The sequence below is a fragment of the Carassius gibelio genome, chromosome A14 (assembly GCF_023724105.1).
Source record: "Carassius gibelio isolate Cgi1373 ecotype wild population from Czech Republic chromosome A14, carGib1.2-hapl.c, whole genome shotgun sequence".
Classification (NCBI taxonomy): domain Eukaryota; kingdom Metazoa; phylum Chordata; class Actinopteri; order Cypriniformes; family Cyprinidae; genus Carassius; species Carassius gibelio.
In genome coordinates this window covers 2,860,439-2,884,046 of record NC_068384.1, presented here as the reverse complement: position 1 = coordinate 2,884,046, position 23,608 = coordinate 2,860,439, and the positions used below count along the sequence as shown (strand labels likewise).

General features: G+C 36.4%; 1 protein-coding gene across 1 annotated transcript; it reads right to left on the bottom strand.

The window, feature by feature from the left end:
• Window positions 1–16: 16 nt before the first annotated feature.
• LOC128027246 (rho guanine nucleotide exchange factor 6) lies at window positions 17–23,608 on the bottom strand. Its single transcript, XM_052614637.1, has 23 exons — window positions 23,327–23,608; window positions 21,762–21,845; window positions 19,427–19,511; window positions 16,423–16,544; window positions 13,168–13,372; window positions 13,004–13,074; window positions 12,815–12,909; window positions 12,610–12,705; window positions 11,710–11,832; window positions 9,652–9,790; window positions 9,506–9,565; window positions 8,186–8,332; window positions 6,835–6,921; window positions 6,647–6,728; window positions 6,222–6,337; window positions 5,934–6,113; window positions 5,492–5,512; window positions 3,434–3,527; window positions 3,162–3,248; window positions 2,938–3,040; window positions 2,644–2,698; window positions 2,406–2,548; window positions 17–2,271 (listed from the first exon to the last, which is right to left on the bottom strand). The coding sequence occupies exons 1-22, from the start codon at window positions 23,489–23,491 to the stop codon at window positions 2,426–2,428; spliced, it is 2,340 nt and encodes a 779-aa protein (XP_052470597.1). The 5' UTR covers window positions 23,492–23,608; the 3' UTR covers window positions 17–2,271; window positions 2,406–2,425.

The following is a 23,608-nucleotide window of genomic DNA, read 5'->3' as shown; positions in this document are numbered from 1 at the left end:
AAATCAAACGTGTAACTTATTAACATGATGTTATTTTATTAAAACAATTCCTTATTGAAATGAGGACAAAATAAAACATAAGCACTAGTGGAAAAAACAACAATAAAATTATATATATAGCATTTATATTGCATAGGTCAGCTTCGCAAAAATAAAAGATATCTTTTGTTCTGCAGACATGGGCACTTTTAAGAGGAAACTAATGTAGACATTTTTCGACCCTTATGATCACCTGAAAGTGCTGTTCATTTTTAGGATGAATGCTATTCATTAGTAGAAAAAAAAAGTGAATTTCCTTTCAGTGAGATCAGTAGTCACCTTTAACAAACAGCATGTTTCCACATGGAACTATACATACTTGCATAACCTACTGATCAAATCAGTCTCTCTTTCAAATAACACATAAACAGACCATCAGAAATATCACATTTACCAATGCAGAGGTTCAAATTTTCGACCGATGTTTTAAAATTTCAAGACAACAACAACAATAGAATCAGGGTTAACACTTTGAAATAATATTTAAGGCTATGTGTAACACATAATGGCATGCAAGGTTAATTACACGCACACAAACAAGATTTTCACATAGTACCACAGTGACAGCGTTATGTTTGTACCTCAGAGCACATCTTATTGCCTAATCGGAAGAATATATTATACAGTATACTCCTTCCATGAGAAAAACTGGTTCTTGCACAGTAACAACAAACCAGTTGCATATTGCATTGTATTGCCACAGCAATGCTCCGGAGGTGTCTGCTGGTGAGATAAAAAACAAAATGCATGCATCTCTTCACTGCTTAAGATAGAGATCACATCTCTGATCCACAGCGAATGAAAACATTAGTCACGGTTATGATCGGTAACGATTAGTTAAGAAAGAAAGGTTAAGCGCTTCAGACACAGTGTAATTGTGTAACTGTCTGTATAATGACTTTTGCATTTGATTTAAATCGCAACAGTTAAAATGTCAAGTGTTCAAGAAGAAAATATGTACCACGCAGAGTACAAATGAGTAAGAAAAAGCACCTCCAGTGCAACAGACTTTAGTCAGGTATTGAATTCGACGTGAATGAAAACTAGGCTGTGAGGGATAGATGTACAGTCTTCCCCATGGTATCTGCTGTATAAAGGTCCTAATTCATAATTTCACAACTACTGTAAGCTGAACAATCGGTATGTTGTTAAGCTACTGTACAATCCACTGAATGTGTTGTACTTCTATCCCTCAAAACCTCAATTTCATTCCTGTCAAAAATGACATTTGGTGCAACCCTATGCTCTATTGGGAGCAGTTTGCCGGAAAGAATTGTATTTTATAATGTATGCTTCTACAAACACTTGGTTTACGAGTCCTAAAAGGGCTCCTAGTACCAAAACCACAAACATACTGGATCTTTGTGAAATAGTCATATGAAATGGTTTCAAACCTCTGAAAAAGAAGGATAAAATTTCCTAATGAAGTTTTGTTATCATGAAAAAAAAAGGTTTAAAAGGTTCCTTTTGCCATAACATCTATGATATATACATATTTATACTGTATATATGATATACATACATTATATGACGTATCGTATTATAAACTCGACTGTTTCTGACATCTATATCCCTGATAGCTTTAAACTAGTGATGATTATCAGAAGCATGATTATGTAACATAACGGCTGTTTTAGAAATACCGTGTACCAATGGAAATGAAACTCAAACTAAAAAGAAAAAGCATGGCAATCGGGTGCAAACTACAAATCTCAATCTTGTTCATTTGTGACCTAAAAGGTACCTTGAGCAACCGTTTTCACATTTTAAAACAGAAAAAGGACTGAAAAGAACAATACTTGTGGATACGGTGGAGTCTTGCAATGTTCGACCACAAATATCTTTAACAGAATACTTTCACTTGTGCAATAGTGGCTTGAGTCGGAATGCTGTTTGTGGGGCTGAATGTCATTGAATTGATTTTGTCCATGACCAGTAACTGTCATAAAGTGAGGCAGATATTTGTTCAGTTCGAAAAACAAGAGATTCCATCATCTTTTCCGTGATGCTTCTTCTTGGAGCGCTTGAGTGAATCAGACGCAAAATGGACAGTTTGTTTTGCAAATCACAAAATACTTAAGAAGCAGTTCACTTGGTCTTCCAGAACAGTTGCTGTTTTGTTCTCAGAATGTCACACCACAGGAGCGTGAAGCAAACCGCACGGGGATATTCTTCAGCATGGCGAGAAAAACACAGTCACTTATCAGAGTCGACATTCTCATTGCATCTTGTCTAAAAAAAAACACACACATTTGATGAGAAATGGCTGAAAATTCCCAGCATGGTGACTTTCCAAAAACAACGTTCAGTGTGTAACGTGATGGAAAAACACATTTGTGAGGACACACAGTCATAGAAACACGTACATGCAGCTGGCGAGTGTTCTTTAGTGACCTCCTTCATCCCAGGAACAGTCATTCTTCTGCTTGGCCAACTTTCTGACTACACGCTCTAACTCCTTCCGGGACTTCTGTTCCTCTTCCAGACACTGCTTCATCCATTTATTCTCCTGCATTCACAAACACACGCCATCAGTAGATTACGCCACAATGCCTGTTAAGAGTTCAGGAAAACAAAAGGTTGCAAAATAATGCAGAATCTCACCTTTTTTAATTCATGGACTTCATCTTTTAGAGCATAAACGGCATCAACAAGACTTCTGCAAGAAAATAAAAAGAAAACATATTCTTTAAAATATTCAAATCTCCTGTGAAGCAAGACTGAAAAATCTAGGGTTAAAAGTAAAAAAGGAGGCATTTATGATTTTGCACTATTTCTATGTCACTAATAAAGAAGAAAGAAAGAAAGAAAGAAAGAAAGAAAGAAAGAAATGTATATAATTCTGGATGATTTCTAGGCCACTAATCCAAAAAAAAAAAAAAACATATTAGAACATACTTTTCCTCAATGATCGTCTGGCCATTGCTCTTGACCTCCTCAACAATAATCTTCTCTTCTTCTGGAAGAAGGAAGACCTGGGGGATGCACTCCTTGCGAACAGCTGTGCAAACAAATCAAATCAAATCTCATTAAATCACACCGTTAAACTATATTAACAATACGTTTACGCTATTAAAACGGCAGTAGCTTAGTTATACGGTACATATGACACAAAGGTCTACCTGTGGTGGATTGGTGGAGACTGGCTCCAGTGCAGTAGGCCTCAATCACTTTGAGTATCTGGGCATCCTCCTCTAGAGCCGCTGTGCCTGTACGTCACAAACCATCAGTTTAATATTTCTATTTGTTTGTGCATGCTAAAAAACACAAGTTGCCAAAGCTGCTTGCATGTTTGTTTGAAAACCCCTGCAATACTTCCACCACAGGGATTATTTGTGCAAGATCTTAGCTCTGGGAACTAAATGCATTTTATTTATCATTTTTATATACCTACTTTTTCTAAGCAGGGCATCATCATCTGATGCTTTTCTCTCCGTTTTTCTCTTTGGAAGGAACTTGGGTCTGGTTCTGGGGCTTTTACTAGTGTCCTGAGGAAACAGTCTGGTGTTAATGGAGTAACAGCATCTACTGAGATCTGAATAAAGGCACATAAACGCAGCTTGCGGGCCTTAAGTTGCACTCAAATCCTGTCAAAACTGAATGAAGTGCTTGGTCTCTCGAATAATTCTCCAGGTATGTTAATAGTCTCGAAAACGACGTGAAAAACTAGCGGAAAGACCTGGCTTATGAGAAGTCCTCATAAACTTGCCATTATGCTTTGAGGTAGATGTTGCTCAGAATACTGGGACATAAAACAGAATCACGCAGCATGATTGGAAAGTAATATTCCTTCTTATGGTGACGAAAGCAGTGCCCTTATACCTCACCCTGACTAAAATCATTATGAGTCATTTTGCCATTTCTATGAACAGATGCATGGCACATAATGGCTCTAAATTTAGCCTTCTAGTAGACAACATAAATGTATTTCACAGGTCCACTGCCCAAGTATAAGATTCTTTTCTGAATTCTGCAAATATAAGATGTGATATCTGGATCTTAAGATGTGACATCAGCTGTGAGAATATTTGTTGGAAGCAATAAAACATATGTACTTTTTTTTATTGACATGGTAAAACAAAGTGACGTTTTTTAACACTTCAGTAACCACTGCAATAGCTAACGTATGCCTTAATCCCTTCACAATTTTATATATATTTTTTATTTTTGATATTTTATCCTTGGAACACTGCCGAGGGTTATTAGACTAATTACTGATTATATACTGTATAGAATTAATTGCTGTTATGTTTTTCCTATACGAACAAAACTCTACCTAATGCTCTTGATATCTTCTATTAATTTAGATTTAATAACAAATCTAGTTAGAAACTTAAATGGGAAATATCTTCACCATAATATTGTTTATACAAGTGCCACATTCTTATATGTTCAGAGGTGTTTTCTGCGATACATTTTCACATTACGGTAAAAAAAAGAAATGTAGTACATTGTCATTATTGGAGAGATGGCTACATTTATCATTTTCTATAAAAGACTCTTTTCTAGCTTTTATTGATGTGAATTTAACACATGAATTTAATATTTATTAAAACTCCCTGTCTTGTACGTACAATATATAATAGTAAACTCTTTCTACCATCAGAGCAACTGATGCATCAAGCACCACCAAAAGAAGGCAGGTTTTTGCGAGTCTGCTACCATATTTGTCAAGAGCAAAGCAGCATGAAATGAGTAAAGAGCCAGAAGAACTACTTTCACATTCTGAAATCACTGGACAAAGTGTAGGAATCAATGGCACGGAAGCAAAAGGAGGAACTGCCAAAGATGTATATATCCAGAGAATGTTTACTCATACCAATAATTACTGGAATGGAAATAAAACAAGCAATATATTTACTTCTAAAGCCAATTTTGCCTATTCAGTGCTTTGTGTACCACAATAATGTAATATCTTTGGGGCATTTCTCAACAAATATTTATAGAAGTGGTTTGTTTTATTAACTACGGTACTTAAATTTAATGCAATTGATTGATAACATTTCTATATACTGTATGCATGTAAACTTGTTTTGTTGTTTGAATAAGTATCATCTTTTAAGTATCACATTCACAGCAGTTTTTTTTATGCAGGAAAAGGGTTGGTTGGGTTTGTGGCTATATTTATTATAGACAATGAGCTTTGAATGTTGAGAAGCAGGATATGATTCAGTACATTGTTCACAGCTTGCACACCTTTTGCTGTTGTATCTGAACCCCCTAATAAATAAATACATCACAGCAAAAATCAAAAATGCAATTTTTTGCACAGATCATTGCAGAGGGAGAAGATACAACTGCAAACAAAACTGGAAATGGGCGGCTCTCCACAGAATTAAAGAGAAAAGACAGATAAGCATGGATCCAGCGTGAAACACCGGTGCTAGCTGAGCACACAGACACACACACACACACACACACACAAAATACACAGACTCACGTCTACTCTTACCTTCAGGATATAAGACATCCTCTAAAGAAGCAGAAAATGGAGAGAGAATGAAGAGGTGTATGATGGAAAAGATCAGTGAGAGGTGAACATTAATTGTTGCAGAAGATTTCACATGCATTTCATGAGTCCGAGAGCATCACTAACACCCTTGGCACAGTCTTGTAGAGATGCTGTGCACGTTCATAAAATGTTCGATTAGGCTTTGGGGTAGTGTTAGCTAATCTATAGCTCAAAGACCACTAAAAATTCCACTTAAATCTGAGATAACATCAACACCGCCCCTGCAATGTGGTAAAGACAATGGCTGGTGGCTGCTGGATGAAAACTGACATACTGAGTAGATCAATGTGCACTGGTTTCCTGTTAGGACCACCAAGAACACACAGAGGTACATAAAGCTTCCCACTCAAGATCTCTTCTGACTGTTTTCCAGAAAGCTTACCTCTTTATAACCGAGGGCAGCAGATGGCTTAAGGGGTGGCGCAGGTCTCAGACAGCTTAAGGACCATGGCTTGGTGATCTTGGGGGGTTCGAGGGGTCCTCGGTTAGCCACAGCAGTACCGAAACTGTGCAAGTGGTGGGACGACGTGCTAGTCATGGTTGTAGGTTTACCATCAACACTCTGCACATGCAAAACACATAAGAAAATAACGATTCACCTCTAGACGTCTGTGAAAAACTGAGAAAGGGGTGAGGGGCAAAAAAAAGGCACTGGGTTAAAGGTTGTTACCTTTATTATTGTTCCGACAGGACTCCCTTCCTTGGTGTAAGCATGAAGATGTTCTAACCACTCCAGCTGCTCCTGTGCACTACCGCAGAACACAGTGGTGCGATCTATCGCCCCCCCTAAAAAAAGGAAGAGATAACAAGACGACTGCAACTGTTCAACAACTGTTCCAGCATGTGCTTCCTAAAATTACAAGAGTTTGGTTTGGAACCCATAACTCATTCAATAGCTTGGTGCAAACAGTTTGTGGTTCTTTTTATGCTCACCAAGGCTGCATTTATTGGATAAAAATACAGTACAAAAGCATAATAAAAGGTCAAGATACTAGCAGCTTAAAAAAAATTATTAATGACAATCGAGTGCACATTGTTCTGTGACCTCTCCAGAAACGCGCCACACTAAAACTGTTTACGTGGACTGAAACAAACCTGTGATCTCAAAAGCATAATGGCCTGTCTCTGCATCCTCTGGCAGTTTGGTTACAGTGGTTCCAGTCAGTGGCAGACGTCCCTATGAGAGGACAGTGTGACAAATAACAGCATTGAAGGTTTTCATAAATAACACATGCTCACTGTCATGTACCTAGATTAACATAAGAACAGAAAAATGAACTTGCTTGGTAAATAAAACCACTCATTCTTGGGCTGACGGACAGCATGACTACCACATTGGGAAACAGCATGAAGTATCGCTCTTCCTTTTCCTAGAAAAAAAAGCACATATGCATATGTAAATTCAATACTTCTGCAAAAATGATATCAATTACCAATACATAAAACAATTAAGATGCATGTGTATGGCATTACAGCACAGCCTCACAAATACAAACACCAAATGTCTTTACTAACTCATGGTTTTGGGTTGATTCTCATAATTAACAAACATCATACCTTATTTCTAGCAAACCAAGATAAATTTCAGCTAAGCAAAAGAAAGAGAGAGAATACTTTGAACACAAATCACTCTGAATTAAATTAGCATTAAAATACTTCAATCAACGTTCTATTTTTCCTTCAGCTAACCAACCCTCTTCTGATGTATGTATTTTTTGGACTATAAGTCGCACCTGAGTATAAGTCGCATCATTCCATAATGATATAAACATATAAGTTGCACTGGACTATAAGGGCCGTTTCATAGTCAACGCCTCTGTACGCATACGCGTCCCCGAGGCTACGCATCGTTACGCTTTGGCCGCCATTATGCGTCGGTGCGTAGCCAAATGTGTCATCCTAATTTTTGATACGCGACGCGCCAATGTACGCAATACTATGTGTTGTCGGTGGGGGCGACATTGCAAGTATTGTACATTAATTCAAGTATATTGTGTTTACAGAAGAAGAAAGTTTGAATACAATGGCGGGCGAAGAGGAACAATTTTGCGAACTAACCGTCTATCTCTGCGTTGCCTTTGTTGCCGCCGATGTAAAATCAGCAACAGAATACACTCCCCTTCAGTTGCCATTGTGATCTGAATATAACGCGACCCGACTCTAGACTCTACTTTACTACCCCCTATTGCGTGAGCGGTGTATTGCATACAGGCATCGCCCGTGACGCTTGTGTCCACTGTTTAGACTATGAAAGGGAGCGCGTCGCTCGCGTCGCTTGCTCGCGTTTCTCGCATTGACTATGTAACGGCCCTAAGTCGCATTTATTTAGAACCAGGAACCAAGAGAAAACAATACCATCTACAGCCTCGAGAGGGCGCTCTATGTTTTCAGTGGTAGACTACAGGAGTACTGAGCAGCATAGAGCGCCCTCTGGCGGCTGGAAACGGTAATGTTTTCTCTTGGTTCATTTGTCTTGGTTCATGTAAAATTAATTTTTATAAATAAGTCACACCTGAGTATAAGTCGCAGGACCAGCCAAACTATGAAAAAAAGTGTGACTTATAGTCCGGAAAATACGGTAATTATTCTGATGGTTCCATTCCCCAGATCATCAGATGTCACCCTCCTCCTCACCTCATTTAAACCGCTCTGGATGTGGACCTGCGACGTGTAGACCACCTGACCCAGTGACTTCATGCTGTCGCCCTCCCAGCCCCGCACCGGCTCCGACAAGATCTGTAACTCCAAGTTCTTTCTTTTACGCAAATCTTGACACTGAGTCTGTAATACACAAACAAATCAATTCAGTGAAACAAGAATTAGACACATTTTGTGTGTTAATACCCATGTCATTGTATAAGTCAGGGGAAAGACAAACCTATGACACATAAAGACTTGAAATAATATTGTATTTAGGTATTAAGACTGATTCATACCAATTCTAAAAGAGGTTACAAGCTAAAAGTTCATAAAATATAAAATATTTACTAAATGTTCTTAACTATCAGAAAAATATTCAGATTCTTAATTGTTTGACATTCAGAATATATACACATTCGATTTTTCAAGGAGTATGATTTTTTTTGTTTTATGTTCTATAATGTAATGTTATATTATGTTGTATAATAATATGTTGTAAAATGTCATCCCTGTGAATTTTCAGCATCATTACTCCAGTCGTCAGAGTCACATGACCTTTTAGAAAATATGCAGATTTGTTGCTAAAGAAACAATAGTGCTGATTATTTTTAAGGAAACCTTAATACAATGCCAAATTTGAATGCTGAAATAGGAATATTCAAAACTGAATATGTTTTCAAACACACTATGAAACAAACGTCTCTTTCTCCATACAGTATTTCCAGGCATTGCATTCATGTTCCTAATGGATGCTCACTTAAAGCGATTTACACTAAAGTGTGCAAATCATCTCATCGGCAAATGCCAGCGTAAAAAAAACAAAAAAAAACATAGGTAAAGGGGGAAGACCAAGTCTACATGACACCTCCACTACTGAGATCTAAACTACGAAGATGGGACTCTCCCTTACCTGTCAGAACAATAAAAAAGAACAAACGAAACCGTTCCACAGAACACAACGAGTAAAGAAATCACCTACTACTATAATTTTCTTTGAAGAAACATATAACCTGAGATGCCATTCTACATGGAATGAGTCATCTTTCCTCAGCCTTTTTATATTATAGAGACACTGTTGCAAAAACCTTAACCTTTACATTTCATGTAACAGCAAAATCTCCTCCAACCTGTAAAGTGCGGTTTCAGAGATGAGGGTAAAAGGGAATTGGAGAAAAAAGACTCAAAATGTTTTGCCCCATGACAGGAAACCGCTCACATTGGTCAAGTCAAAGTCAAAATGATCACTGGATTTAAAAAAAAAGATTTAGTTGTCAGACAAGCTCAAAGATTAAATGACAGATAACGGAGACATACCACAAGATTTTTAAAAGCAACTGTTGCTTTGAGAACGTCACTGTAGTCTGGATGCGCCTCCTACAAGAAAAAAAGAAAGAATCTGTAAATATTATAATTCATGAATAGACTCACAGGCATTCACGGGCTTAGCAGCTTATGGTTACCTCCACATGTCGCTCAAGCTCCTGCAGGAGGGTGGGGTACTTATCCAGCCTCATGAAGGGTCTGCTCAGGCTGGTGGTGAGGGTCAGGATACCAGGAGCACTGGCTCCCTGACTCTCCATGAACTTGTCCAGCTCCTCACTGTTTAGAAAAATGCAAAGTATTTTTTATTTGATTCATATGGCTTTTCTAATTCATTCTGATCAGCAATGTTCGAAAACAATTTAACATTTCATTTATTTAATACATTTAAGAATTGTTTAGAATCTATCAAACCTTTTTGCACGTGAATATATAAATCTGAATATACACAAACACCAGCATTCAAAAGTGTGGGGGTCAAGATTTTTTTTTTTTAAGAAATACTTTTATTCAGCAAAGGATGAATGAAATTGATCAAAAGCGACCGTAAAGACATTTATTATTTTATATAAAGATTTCTAATTGAATGCTGTTCTTTTCAACTTTCTATTCATCAAATAATCCTGAAAAAAAAAAAAATATTCATCACTGTTTCCACTACTCTATTTAGCCTTTTCAACACTGGTAATAATAGGAAATATTTATTGTGCAGCAAATCAGAATATTAGAATGATTTCTGAAGGATCATGTGACACTGAAGACTGGAGGAATGATGCTGAAAATTCAGCTTTGCATCACAGGAATAAATTACATTCCGAAATATATTACAATAGAAAACTGTTATTTTAAACTGCAATAATATTTCACATTATAAATGTTCTGTATTTTTGATCAAATGAATGCAGCTTTTGTGAGCATAAAAGGCTGTTCAAACTTTGAAAATCACTTTAAAATCCATGTCTTTGCATAATCTTTAAAAAAAAAAACATTCTAATAACAATAATAAAAACTCTGAGGCAATCATGTCAACAATGCTTTCTCATATAACCATAACAATAGCAAGTGTTTTGGGAAAGGAGACAGAATAGGTGTGAAGAGAACACTAGATGCTGAATTGTAATAAACTAAAGTTAGACTAAAGATAAATCTTCTGAACACATGCTCAAACAATGGAAGAATGCTGCAACATTTCTGAGTGATATGCAAGTGAGCAAACACAATCAAAAGTGTGTATTCTGCCTCCATCAGCATAACCACAGCTATAGATATCCTGTTGGGTTAGTGCTGTTTCCTGTATGTATGAGGCATGCCTTTTACTCTCTCCTTCTGTCGTGGAGCAGTCTTAGGTGGAAGGAGAAAACGAACAGAAACCCTGTTGTAGTTCATCATACAGGAAGTGAAAATGTGGCTCAGACATTTCTGAATACCTGTGAAGTTTACTAGTACAAACCAAAGAAAAGAAAAGAAAAGAAAAAACACCTTAAAATGGAAATAGGGCAGCAGTGTTATATGTAAAGGTAAAAGGGAGATTTGCTTGTTTAGTCTCTCAGACAGACACAAGAGAATGAAAGATTGGTAGTGACACCTGGTGGTTTATAATTAAAAAACGCAAAGAAAGAAATTTCAAAATTTACTAATACATAATTCAAATCAAATGCTATATCTGATAATACTATTTAAGTGACCTAAGCTAACATGAACTAACAATGATCAGTTGTATTTTTATTAACTAACGTTAACATGGAAAAATAAATACTCTAACAATTGTATTGTTCATTGATATTTAATGTTAATGAATTAACTAATGTTAATGGAAACTTCTTGTAAATTGTTACAAATATTAATTTTAATAGTTGATCAACGCACATACATTTACATAAAGCACATACAATATGGTAAACAGAAGCTCGACAGTACTTGCTTCAAACACGTTTCCGCTTCCGTTTTACCATATTTTATGTGCTCAATTTGATCAGTGTTTATATGTAAATTATATGCAGTCTTCATGAGACTTGAATTAAACCGCTCAATTAATTTGGATCACTTTTATATAGTATTTTTGTTCTCTTTGAAGTTTTTGTGGAATGAGCTTTCGGTGGAGGGTTTCATGAAAAATATCTTAACTTGTGTTTTCTAAGATTGACCAAGGTCTAATGGGTTCGGAACAACATGTCGATGGTTATTTTGTGAATAGTGACCTGTGATCAGTCAGCACACAGACTGCAGAAGGATGGCTGGAGCAGTAGGACAAGTACAGTGTTCTGATCTGACACATCAGGTTCAGATAACAGGCACCAATCCGCTGCAGGCCCTCTGGCATCCTGCAAGGCAAAAATACACAGATCAGCCCTCTGTTAATACATTTTATTTGATGTCAAATAAGCAGCGTGTAACAGTGGTATGCTATTCAACCACAAAATAAATGGAACTGTAATCCGTTACAGTTACTGAGAAAAAAAAGTATATTTATACTTATGAATGGGATTACATGTGAATATTTTCACACACGCACAGATTTAATAGATTTTTACTCTTGCACTGATTTCAATCATTCAGGAGTTTAGGACACGAAATAGGACATATCCTTACTCATTTTATTTCCTATATGGGTTTATGCATATGCTTTATTTTTTTAAGATGAACTGTTTTTTCAAGGCACTGTTAGATGCCAGTGTTTGCTGTCATAGTAATGCAAAACTAGTATTATAGCTATTAAAACTATTTATTGTTATGATTTTAAATCTGTATTTAACCTCAGAATGATCTCAAAGTAAAATGAGTCTGACAGTAATCAGTGTTGAGTACTACTGTACGGTTAACCCTGCCTGGTTTAAATGTTTGGAAATAAAAAAAACAGTTATCAAAAAGTAATCAGTTTCATTAATAAAGTAACTGAAATGGTCAAATGTAATCTGTAACCTATTCAATTTCCAAAGTAACCTTCCCAATCCCAACACTGCGAATAACCTAGGTTTTGAAATGGTGTAAAATAAAGCCACCACCAGATGGCACTGTAATATCCAAGGTATGACTTCCATATTAAAATTAGAATCAAGCAATCATTTGAATATATAAAGACACTGAAATGCAACTCTTACTTGGAGCACTCCTCTAAGGCAAGACACAGTCCCTGTTGGAACGAGAGGATGTCCTCTAAATTCCCGTTCAGACTGGAGCAGTCCGCACTAGACAGCCTGCAGAGAGAGCGGGTTTTCATTGACCGACCCAGTTCCCCAAAATGTCAATGGGCTTTGATATCAAAGGCTCCCTGATGCCATGGTAACATCAGAGTTCTCCTCTTACTTGTCGCTGGTCTGTAGAGGGCGCAGGTAGCAGCCCAGGAGCGTCTGCAGTTCCTTAACAAACTCTCTCTCATGCTCCAAGATGTCTTGCACCACCTGAGGAAAAACCCCAAAGCAAATGAGAAGTTAAATATAAGAAAAAAAGTTTCAATGTCCTTTTTGGAATTTGTTCACATGTTTAAGAACTTACCACATTATAATAATTTTTAGTCAGCTGAGGAACGTCAAGTCCTTTTATTGCTTTCGGAGAAATCGGCTTCTCTGGAGAAAAACAAAAACAAAAGGAGAACTTTTTTGTTTGATTATCCTCACTTTGGCAAACGTGTAAGAGAATATCTTGGACTGAACCCTCACCACATGGCTTGACCTCTCGGACGTAATTGCTAGGGAACCAGCCGGTTTTGCCGTTAAGGGTTCCCTCCCACCATCCACCGTCCTCCTGGCGTGTGACCTGGATCAGCTCACCCTTGCTGAAAGACAGCTCGTCCTCATTGTTCTGCTTGAAATTAAAACGTGCCTTGACAACCAGATGCCCGCCCCCTCCATTCTCCGACATATCCTGGACACAACAGCAACAGGTGAAGAACTTCAGTATGAAGCATTCTGTGTTACTTTGATGATTTTAATGGCGATCACAACAACACTCTTATTTCTGCATGCCAAAAATGGTCATCTATTCACATCATCTAGAAGTAAATAATGAATGCCTTGAAAAAATATTAAGATCCTAGATACAGGGTATATACAGCAATCCTTAAGTTAAATTTACTACTTTTTAATACCTTTTTTACTACCTTCAGAAATTTTTTTTAAACCATCACGACACTGAATTGCAAGTGTTAATCAGCGACCTTTCTATTATTTACACAGATTTTGACATATAACATACAAAAAATAATAGATTTAGAGTAAATAACTTCGTAAATAAAACTTAGTAAATAAAATAAAAAAAACTACATAAAATTTGCAAAGGAGAGAATGTATAGTTCCAGCACACTGGCTGGCATTAATTGAAAGTTGATGCATTACAAACGGGCATCTTCTATGAACTGTTGCGGATTCTATGAACTGTTGCGGATTCAAAAACTGCGCCACGAATTTGCGGCAGTGGTGGTGGAGGTGCAGCCGCGCAGACAGCTGAGATTGGTAGAATTAACTGCTCTCTCCGAGCACGCATTCCATTTTTATGTTTAGTGGATTTTATATGCGACCGAAGTGCGTTAGCTCCCATCCAGTTGACATTGATGTTTTTTTTACACACCGAACAATAAGGCTTCCTGTTAGTGTTGTCACGGTACCAAAATTTCAATATTCGGTACCGATAGCCATGAAAATCCACGGTTCTCTGTACCAATTTCGGTACCAAAGCAAAACACAAAAATATGCTAATTAAATTTTTTTTTACTTTTTACACTAAAAATAAAACCAATGCCATTCTTTATACTTATTGTGTTTAAAGTTTTTCTACAAGTTATATAATTATGAAAAACAGTAAACAAGTTTCACCCAAATTTAATTTGTCTTTTAATTTATGAAATTTAAACATTTTATTTTTGGTAAATAAAGGGGATTTGCTATTAAAATTAAAACATGGAAGAAATACTGTGATTTATTTCTTCAAAAAATAAAGTTTTTTATTTTTTTTTCAACAGTAGTGGCAGTATCACATACATTTTACTAAATAATAGTAATATTTCTAGCACAATGCCCTTACGTAAAAATTTACTTTTAGGCGTAATGAATGCATATTTGTCATTTTAACTGAACTTAAGACTGGTGGTGATGCTTAAGATATTTTTGGTCATTGAGGGTTTCTGTAACAAAATAGTAATAGATCAAATTAATTATTATTAAAAGATAATACTACTACTAATTCTACTATCATACTAATGTATATACAATGCACTATGAATTGATGAGCTGCTGGGATCATGAATATTAATCACGTTGTCAGCGTTCGGTCAAACTGATTTGCTGAAATCAAAACAGGGACGGTACTAAATCAGCGCCAGCCAATGAAATTGCCATTTGCACATTAGCTCCACCCACTACCAGAGAAACCGGTATGTCTTCTGCTTGTTCGAAAATGAATATGAATAATTCTAAATGAACTCCGTTATTTTGACAGGAGAAGACAACAAAGAATAGTTTACATATAGCGTGTCGATTCAGCGTGGTAAGACTCTCGCTCTCTCTCTCTTTGCATGTGTGAGAAACAGCGCTATCAGTAAATCTATTAGAAAACTTGCATTTGCCCATGAAGACGACGATGGTTGTCCAGTCTTTGAAGATATGCCTTGAAGCAAGTCTAAAATAAAACGGAAGCCAGCCACTTCTGTTGAGCGCGCAGTGTTCTGAGATGATGCTGAACGACCACTGAATATGACGTCAGCATCAAACATACGTTGAGACGGAGACGAAAGATCTTTGATTATCTGCCCAGATATGCTAAAGCCCATATTTAAACGAACTGACGCGAACGCAGATAGAATTTCAATCAGAATAGGACACCTGATAGTCTGAAAAAATAATACCTAATTTGGAAAAAAATAATACCTCTGAGACCACATTTAACACTTTTAATGGCCTTAAATTTGACTATTTTGATTTATCACTTTTTAATACTTTTTAAAACCCCGCGGACACCCTGTAGATAATGACGATTAGCAGTCTACGGAAAGCAAGTTGTAACATTAAATTATTAGGGCTGTTAACTGTGTTAATTTTTGTGATTAACGTTTGCCGTTTATTGTGTTAAACATAATTAACACATCATCAGCTGTTTTTATTATTTATCGTAAAAAATAATTTGCAAGATTAAGTTGTCTCCCAGCTCTCATTCAAAATGAGTATTGACAGAAATCTAAATATACCCATCTAAATGTCACATTTATTATAATTGATTTACGCAAATATTGTTTTAAATTCACTCAAAATCTGCTATAATATTTTTTATGTAGTGTAATTGTTAATAAATGATAAATAAACTGGCTTTCAATTATAATGTTGAATGGGTATTATACCATTAAAACCGTTATTTAAAATACCGTCTTTATATTTACACAATAATTTGGAGATTCAATGTGAAATTGTCCATGATTACAAATTTCAATATTAGGGTCGATTATCTGGGAGTAATTACAGAAACCTGTGCAATTAATTCGTTTTTTCAACATGTGTATTATAACATCTATTTAAGTACCATGTGGCTTAATTGTTATTTTCTCACATAATTCATTCATTATTACATGTTATGAGGTTAGAACAATAATGTTCTAAACATAATAGAGCAGTGAATATGAACACTTAATTCAAATGATGTGCAGAATGCATTTGTAATTGTAAATCTTATTAGGGTAATCTGCATATTCAAGTTCCTTAATAGTCTGAAGTGTTTCTTTACAATATAGCGGAAGTGTCCTCATTATTTCAAATCTTCCGAATTTTCTAAAAAGCCTTCCAATAAACTTTTTTGCTATGTTTAGGCATTAACTGAAAGCGTTTAATTGATTGAATTCTTCCAATTTCGAATTCTTTGAACTGAACTCTTTCGTTGACATAAAAGACCCAACGGTTACCAGCATTTATGGCACTGTTCAGATTTCTTACCAAAGCTTTTGACTGCCTCCGTAAAGACCTGCTGGACTTGAGTGTGGGAGCAGCTTGTGAAGGGGCTGACAGGCTAGGAGCAGAGCCACTGGACTGAGGACATGATCTATTAGGGGAACGATCTGGATACAATGAGAAAATGAAGGAGAAGTTTTAAAAATACAGACAATGAAGTTTGAAGTGACAGCATTTATCACTTGCTAAAAGCAGTAGATTTATGGGTGGTCACTGGATTACAGGTTTTATTCATTATGGATATACAGAAAGCCCTGTTCAAGGTTACTCAGGACTGGGTCTACAGTTCAGTGATTCTATACCAGTGTACTCTTCATTTCAGTACAGCATGACCTATTACACTTGAGAAATAGATAAATGACATGCATAAAAATCTAAAGTAGCAGAAGCAAATGTTGCTATCTCTGAGTTTTCAGACAGTGTGACATTCAAATGACTTCATGCCATATGATTTAAAGTCACACCATATTATGCTGTATGATTTATTGTCACAACACATCATGAGGTGATCAAATTTGTTTAACAACATCTAACATTAGGGTATAAGAATTCATGCTAATATTAATAAACAAGATAATACTGTTCTTTTGGAATCTCTATTAATAAAAAAAAATATTTTTCCACAAAAATATTAAAAAGAACAACTGTTTGGTAAAAAAAATGCTAATAATAATAATAATGTTTCTTGAGCAGCAAATCAGCATATTAGAATGATTTCTGAAGGATGATGTGATGCAGAAGATTGTAGTAATGATGCTGAAAATTCTGCTTCGCCATCATTAAACATGTAACACTGTAATACCATTTCACAATATTCCTTCCTGTACTTTATTCTTGAACATGATAGTCATTCCAAACTCTGTTAGCAGAAACTTTGCAAAATTCAGTGCAACTGACAGAAACGTTAGCACTTTTCCAGTTTGAATCATTCAACAAAAATATAAAATCTTTAATAAAACGATTTTAAAGTCTTGTTTATGATGTAATATAGAGTCAAACCAGGTCACTCTGTGATCAATTAGAGCACTCGCTCACACATTCATAATTCTGTCTTGTGTGTAAAGTTAAACCGCCAATAGTCCACAGCTCAATGCACTTGCATGGGGTCACGACAAACAACTGCTGAACACTTACTCTCCAATCTATGACAAGTATCAAAAAAAATCACAGCCTTTATACATAATGTGTGCTCCAGGCTAACCAAAGCAAGGCCTGAAACCCTGAAACATGCCATTTAGTCACAAATCTGTACAAAAACCATACTGTATACTCACATTAAATCTTAGCAGACCATGATTAGCTCATATTAATTTGCTATGAGCAATCTGTCTTTCATTAATAGAGGGTGATAAGGAATGAGGAGAAGAAAACAGTCAGGTGTCCCGTTTGCTGCACACTGGGTCCTGACCGATCTCCAGCACTGCAGGGGCCTCTGGGGCTCTTCACCGACTCACACTTCGCTCCATCTACACAATAAATGCTCAGATGATTTCACGGCAGGCTCTTTCCCGTACACCCACGGCGTACAAAAAGTGTTGTGTTCCTCAGACAACAAAACAGAGAACACAGATAAGGCCCGGCGAGGGAACGTCTTCTCTATGACTTTAGCACACTTAAGAGTGAAACCCTCAGAGTGATTGGTGTGTGTAAAACGGTGGTGAAAAAGTCCTATGGGATTGAGGAAGACTTGTGCAATAACAAGGACACACTCTCCTATAAAGGCAACAGCCACAGGGAAACACGACCTGAGAATAACTACATGCCTCATGGATTCCACATGCTTATGCAGATGCAGTCAGCCGCCCAGACAGGCCAGACAAAAAGAAAACGGTCTGTTGTCTCCAGTAGCTGAGAGCAGCTGCAGCTGAAAGACACAGATGCGGATGCGACCCCAGACAAATCATCTCTTGACGTTCGCAGAGCAAATACAAGAGGTCAGTCATCCTCATCCTGAGAAAAGTGCGATCTGTATTGCATGTTTACTGCACTCTTCGACTGAATTAAAAGGCCTACTGTGCATTTCACTCAGATAAACTTGCATGGGCATGTGATATCTATCCCAACCATATCCACTTGCTTCTGAAAATGAATTAATAATGGAATTAAAATAGGTTTACTGAATCACTTTAGAATCAAATCATTATGCCTACTTAGAAAAACAAAACTTGTTGATGCTAGCGGGATGAAGGAGCACAGCTGTAGCAACAGGTCCTAAGAGAACATGCAACAGAAAAGAACTGGCTCATTTCCACCAGAACCATAACACTGAGTGATTATTGCGTGCTTATGATCCTACTTGTAAACAGAGACATTCTTTGTAGTGTATAAGTGACCATCAGGGCCTAATTTTCTAAAAATGTCTTGAACACACGCTGTTGTGTGTAAGCCTTGTGTTAGACTGTCTGCTCTGCCTAGCAAAACCCTCATAAGTGTTCACACGACTGTACAGTGGTGTTAACAAATTCAGACTATTTAGGTCAGAGGAGAACTAGTCCCCTGACTAAGCTTGGTTTCTCTTAATGATTTGTCTTCTGCTTAATAGCTAAATCACATTTTTTAATAACCGATGAATTTTTCAACATTGACACTTATTGAACTGAACTGAATCAACATTACACTGACTCAAGCAGAAAAACAACACTACTGTCTTCAACGAAGTTGCTTTTCGCTGAATTGAACTTTACACAGTTATTGAATTGAACTGAACAAACACAACTGTCTGGAGCTGAAGAATCATACCATTGAGCGGATTCTTTGTAGCTGAATTTAGGTTTGCCTTGCATCATTGATTCTGTTAATTTCCTGTTTAATATTGTGAAGCTGCTTTGAAACTCTCTCTTTTGTACGAAGCGCAATAAAAAAGTATATATTTGACTTGACTTCAGAAGAAACTCACCAACGAGAAGACCAAGCTGATGCCTAGAGTACTCAAGGAGAGAAAATGCATGAATATCAGTGAAGAATACATGTCCATAACATCATGAATTACCTTGAGTGGCGATGTTTATTGCTGAGAGTGTTGACAGAACCTTGTTGAAGTTCTCCCCAGTATATAAGCTTTCTGCATCAAAGCCCTAAGAGAAAAACAGAAGTCAAACAGAAGAAAAACTGTCCAGACAGTGCCAGAAGCAGCAGCAGCAGAAGTAGATCAAAAAAATCACAGAGGAGTCAGGTTTTAACTATGCATTAAAAGATAGGGGTATAAATAATTTTATCATGATTTGATCTGACACAGAGTCTCTTAGCCAGCAATATGACATTTGCAATATGATATCTGCGGTACAGTTTGATTAGACTCAGAGGCCGCTTCCTATGATCAATATATTGATATCATGATATTATGTGCATACTTTACACAACCGGCTACATTTTTCTTAAAAATGCAACCAAAATATAGCATGAATATTTAATTGAACTTCCTGAAAATCCTGTATCCCAATTGGGTCATCCACAACAAAAACACACTTTTGTTTTTTTTAAACAATATATAACATTTATCGTAAAAGATTTATAGATTTTTTTACATGCTACATCGATATCCCACATCTCATTTAATCAGTGCATTGACCCACATTTTGAGATGCTGGTTTGGCGTTTGGTCGGTCTACAGGCCCTGTCAGACACTGGGTACAGACAGCGATCAACTTTCTTGCTAAGGATATGGTTTCATGTTTTAAATAAAACATAATACCATTTACACAGCAATGCAAGAAGCATCCTTTCTAGTATTTGTTGAGCACTGTTTCGCTATGGAGGCTGCAACAAGATGAACAGACAGTGCAGTTTTAAGATTGGATTTACCATTTGCTATTTGAATTTCTCTCTCATCAGTAATTTAACAAGGCTCATGTCAAGCTTTAGCTTGTGTTACAATACTTCTCGTTTTCAGCTAATTTAAAAGGAGAAGTGAAAGTTATGCGACTGGGCTTATCTGTCTAGTCACATGACTTGCATCAACCATATGCCCTTTGGGCCTTTCAAAGAACTTTTAAAAAAATAGATATAAGCAAACATTTATACGAGTACATTCTTAAAATTTTGGCTGATAGTGAATATATATATATATATATATATATATATATATATATATATATATATATATATATATATATATATATATATATATATATATATATATATATATACATACACACACACACACATAAAATGATTATTATATTTTTATGGAATATTTATACTTTCAATAACTTCCAAAGTTATGGTAGACCTAATAAAATCTGACTTAAATTCAATTTAACAGTTAGGTTAGTGAGTCCGATGCTGATTCAGTAACTGCTGTGAAGAATACAGCAGACAAGAAACACAGAATAAAATGCAATGAAATAGAAATAAAACCTGCTTAAGTAAAAATGAATCATTAAAAGTTGTTTGAATAAGTCATCCGTGCACATGGAGTTTTTATTTTTTGTGTGCAGGACAACTCAATGAAAACATGTGCATTCTTTCGATCTAATCAAGTTCAGACTCCAAAATTAAGTTTACAGATCAGGTAAACGTGAATTCATGCCATAGCATAAATTCATAGCATATCTATACAGACTATTAATAAACCCCATTTCAGTCTACCACTAGTCTTCTGAACAGTTCTCAGTATACTCTTATAAATGGGTTTCAACCATAAAATGTTAAACTATTTTAATAAAGGTCAAACAAAACCACAACTCTATTAACAAGCTCAGTATCTTTAAATTAAACCCAAACATTACATATAACCATGTTACATGGCGCTATGAACATGTTCACTATATATGCAGTCTATCACTCCATAACCAGATTTTGATCATAGTTTTAGTCCAAGAACACTGTCACTGAAGAGTGTGTGGCATCATAGTTTGTCTATGTGTCTGTGTCAGTAACTGACCTTGCAGACTGACAGTATTTACTGTGATAGTTATAATACCTGATCAACATCTTGAGAGATCTGTAATGCTGCTGCAGGTCAAGACCATAATAACCATAATAAATGAAATGCATATGCGTAAGAGCTAGTATTATGCGCTGACTTGTTTACCGGCATATTTTAAGATCACATGTGCAAAACCAAAACTAAACCCTGCTATTTAGTTTCTTGCCCTCGGGGAGAGCCACACTAAAATAGATGGGCTGAAGGAAGTAGTACACTGCAAAAATACTTAATATAAATTATTAAATGTATTATCTTATATAAATTCTTAAGACTATGTTAAGTAAATTATTCCTGCATAAAACCAATGCTTATAAATACCCTTTATAAGCAAAAACGTTGCATTTGTGTGAACCTAACGCACTCATGCAAAGAAATATTAAGGACAAATTGGTCTTACCTCAACCTTTAGAGACTGGCATCCTTTTAGAAACTCTCGAATGTTTGCAAGGCAGTCCGCTTCGCATCTAGGTTCAGTTGAGTACTGAAAACCAATGAAAGAATGCGATGTAAATAATCTCAACTTTGCTTCGAGCACACTGCAACGCACAGATCAACAAGATCTCATTTTCTTTGTGTAACTGTCAACCTAGCCTATGTGCCACATTGTACCCTGTCACTGCAGTACAGTATCGCATGCTAAATGTATTTGGCGTCCAGTTTACTAAGAAACTGTTTCTTTGCGTCAGCTTCGTCCTGTTACACAGACACACAGCCTGTGTCTACGCTAGATCACATCAGGCCCTGTGTAACACCAGGAAAATATATTTTGGAGGAAGTGACGACGTTTGCTCAGCAAGATTCTACTTGTACCGCTTATTACTGTGGTGGAATGTCCGACTCATTTACGCGAATCGGTTCTTTCGAACAATTCCGTTCAAAGAACCGGTTCAAATTTAATTTAATTCGCTGGCGCACTGATGTCCATGAAATCCAGGCGTGGTATATTATATGGTATAAATAGAACATTCAAATAAATCCATAGACGCGTTTGTTACATTTTCCCCCCAAAACGGTAATTCCATATGTTTGCTTGCTGTAATAATATAGCTTATAAAAAAAGTCATAAAAATAAAATCGTTCAGTCCCGCTTCGTGAACCGAATTCAATAAAAAGATCCGACACAAAAGAATAATTCATTCACTAATATAATGTAAATACACTCAACAAATAAAATCGTTGAAAAAAAAAGCATCGTGTGTTAGTCAGTCAAGTGGTATGAAATGGAAATATGCTCAAAAGAAATGAAGGGAAGAAGACAAGAAACATAAACCAGCTCTTTATAAAACGGAGAAACTTTTACAAGTGGTTGTGCTGAACAGCACATTCGTCATACATTTAAGTGAGCTCTATATATTCGGCCCATAAATCAAAGCATTTACAGTAAAGCATTTTCAACAGACTTTATTTAGCAGAAAATCTAATCGAATACTCTAGGTTATATTTTTAATAACGACCTTGAGTGCCATGAGAAAAGGGGGAGCTATATTTTGGTAGTTAGCGGCATGCAGACAGACAATAATCTTGAGATCTGACTGACATAGACGGCTTTTACAAACGAGAGAAGAAAATTGCTTTACAAAAGCTCTTGGTGTCTTATACTAAAGTGGAGATCGACAAGTTCTTAGTTTTTTTTTTTTTAAACAATGCGGAACAATTTCTCATGTAACAGGAAGTCAGATTCTTCATCTCGATTTAATCGTGGGTCCTGAATAAGCGCAGTTAAATACACAATAATCGCTGAAAATGATTTTAAAACGTGTTGCAGCTTTACAAAAAAAAAAAAAAACAACAACAACAGTGCATTGTAAAGTGTTACTTGTAACAGCGAGTAATCCGGCAATAGGCTAAGCACCGTCAATTCCGCATGGCTGTCTCTGATATACATGTATTTATGAAAATATTTAATTCACTAGACTTCATCTATATAATCAAGGAAACATGCATGTGCATGGTATCGATTACCTTTACGATGGCTCCAGGATGCACTCGTTCCATAAGCTTACACAGGACGACCCCATCTCTGAGAGAGGTTTTCAGAAATTCCTCCGGATCAGCGATATTCTTTTTGGGTGAATTAAGCACGCCTAATGTTATTAGCCACGTAACAGTCTGCTCTTCAGGGTTCATAGTTTTAGGCTCAATGGGCCTGTCAGATTTAGCTGCACCCTTGGTGCGCCAACTCACGCTATTTGTTGAGATGCTACCCACATCCGTCGCGCTTCTGCTTTTTCACTGATGTTACAA

Bases quoted from the DNA above. Each gene is read 5' to 3' on its own strand.
- LOC128027246 (XM_052614637.1), bottom strand. From the start codon at position 23,491: ATGAACCCTGAAGAGCAGACTGTTACGTGGCTAATAACATTAGGCGTG. The intron at 13,075-13,167 runs GTGAGGGTTCAG...GTTTTTCTCCAG, and splicing joins CCGAGAGGTCAAGCCATGTG to AGAAGCCGATTTCTCCGAAA. The intron at 5,513-5,933 runs GTAAGCTTTCTG...CTGCTTCTTTAG, and splicing joins CTGCCCTCGGTTATAAAGAG to AGGATGTCTTATATCCTGAA.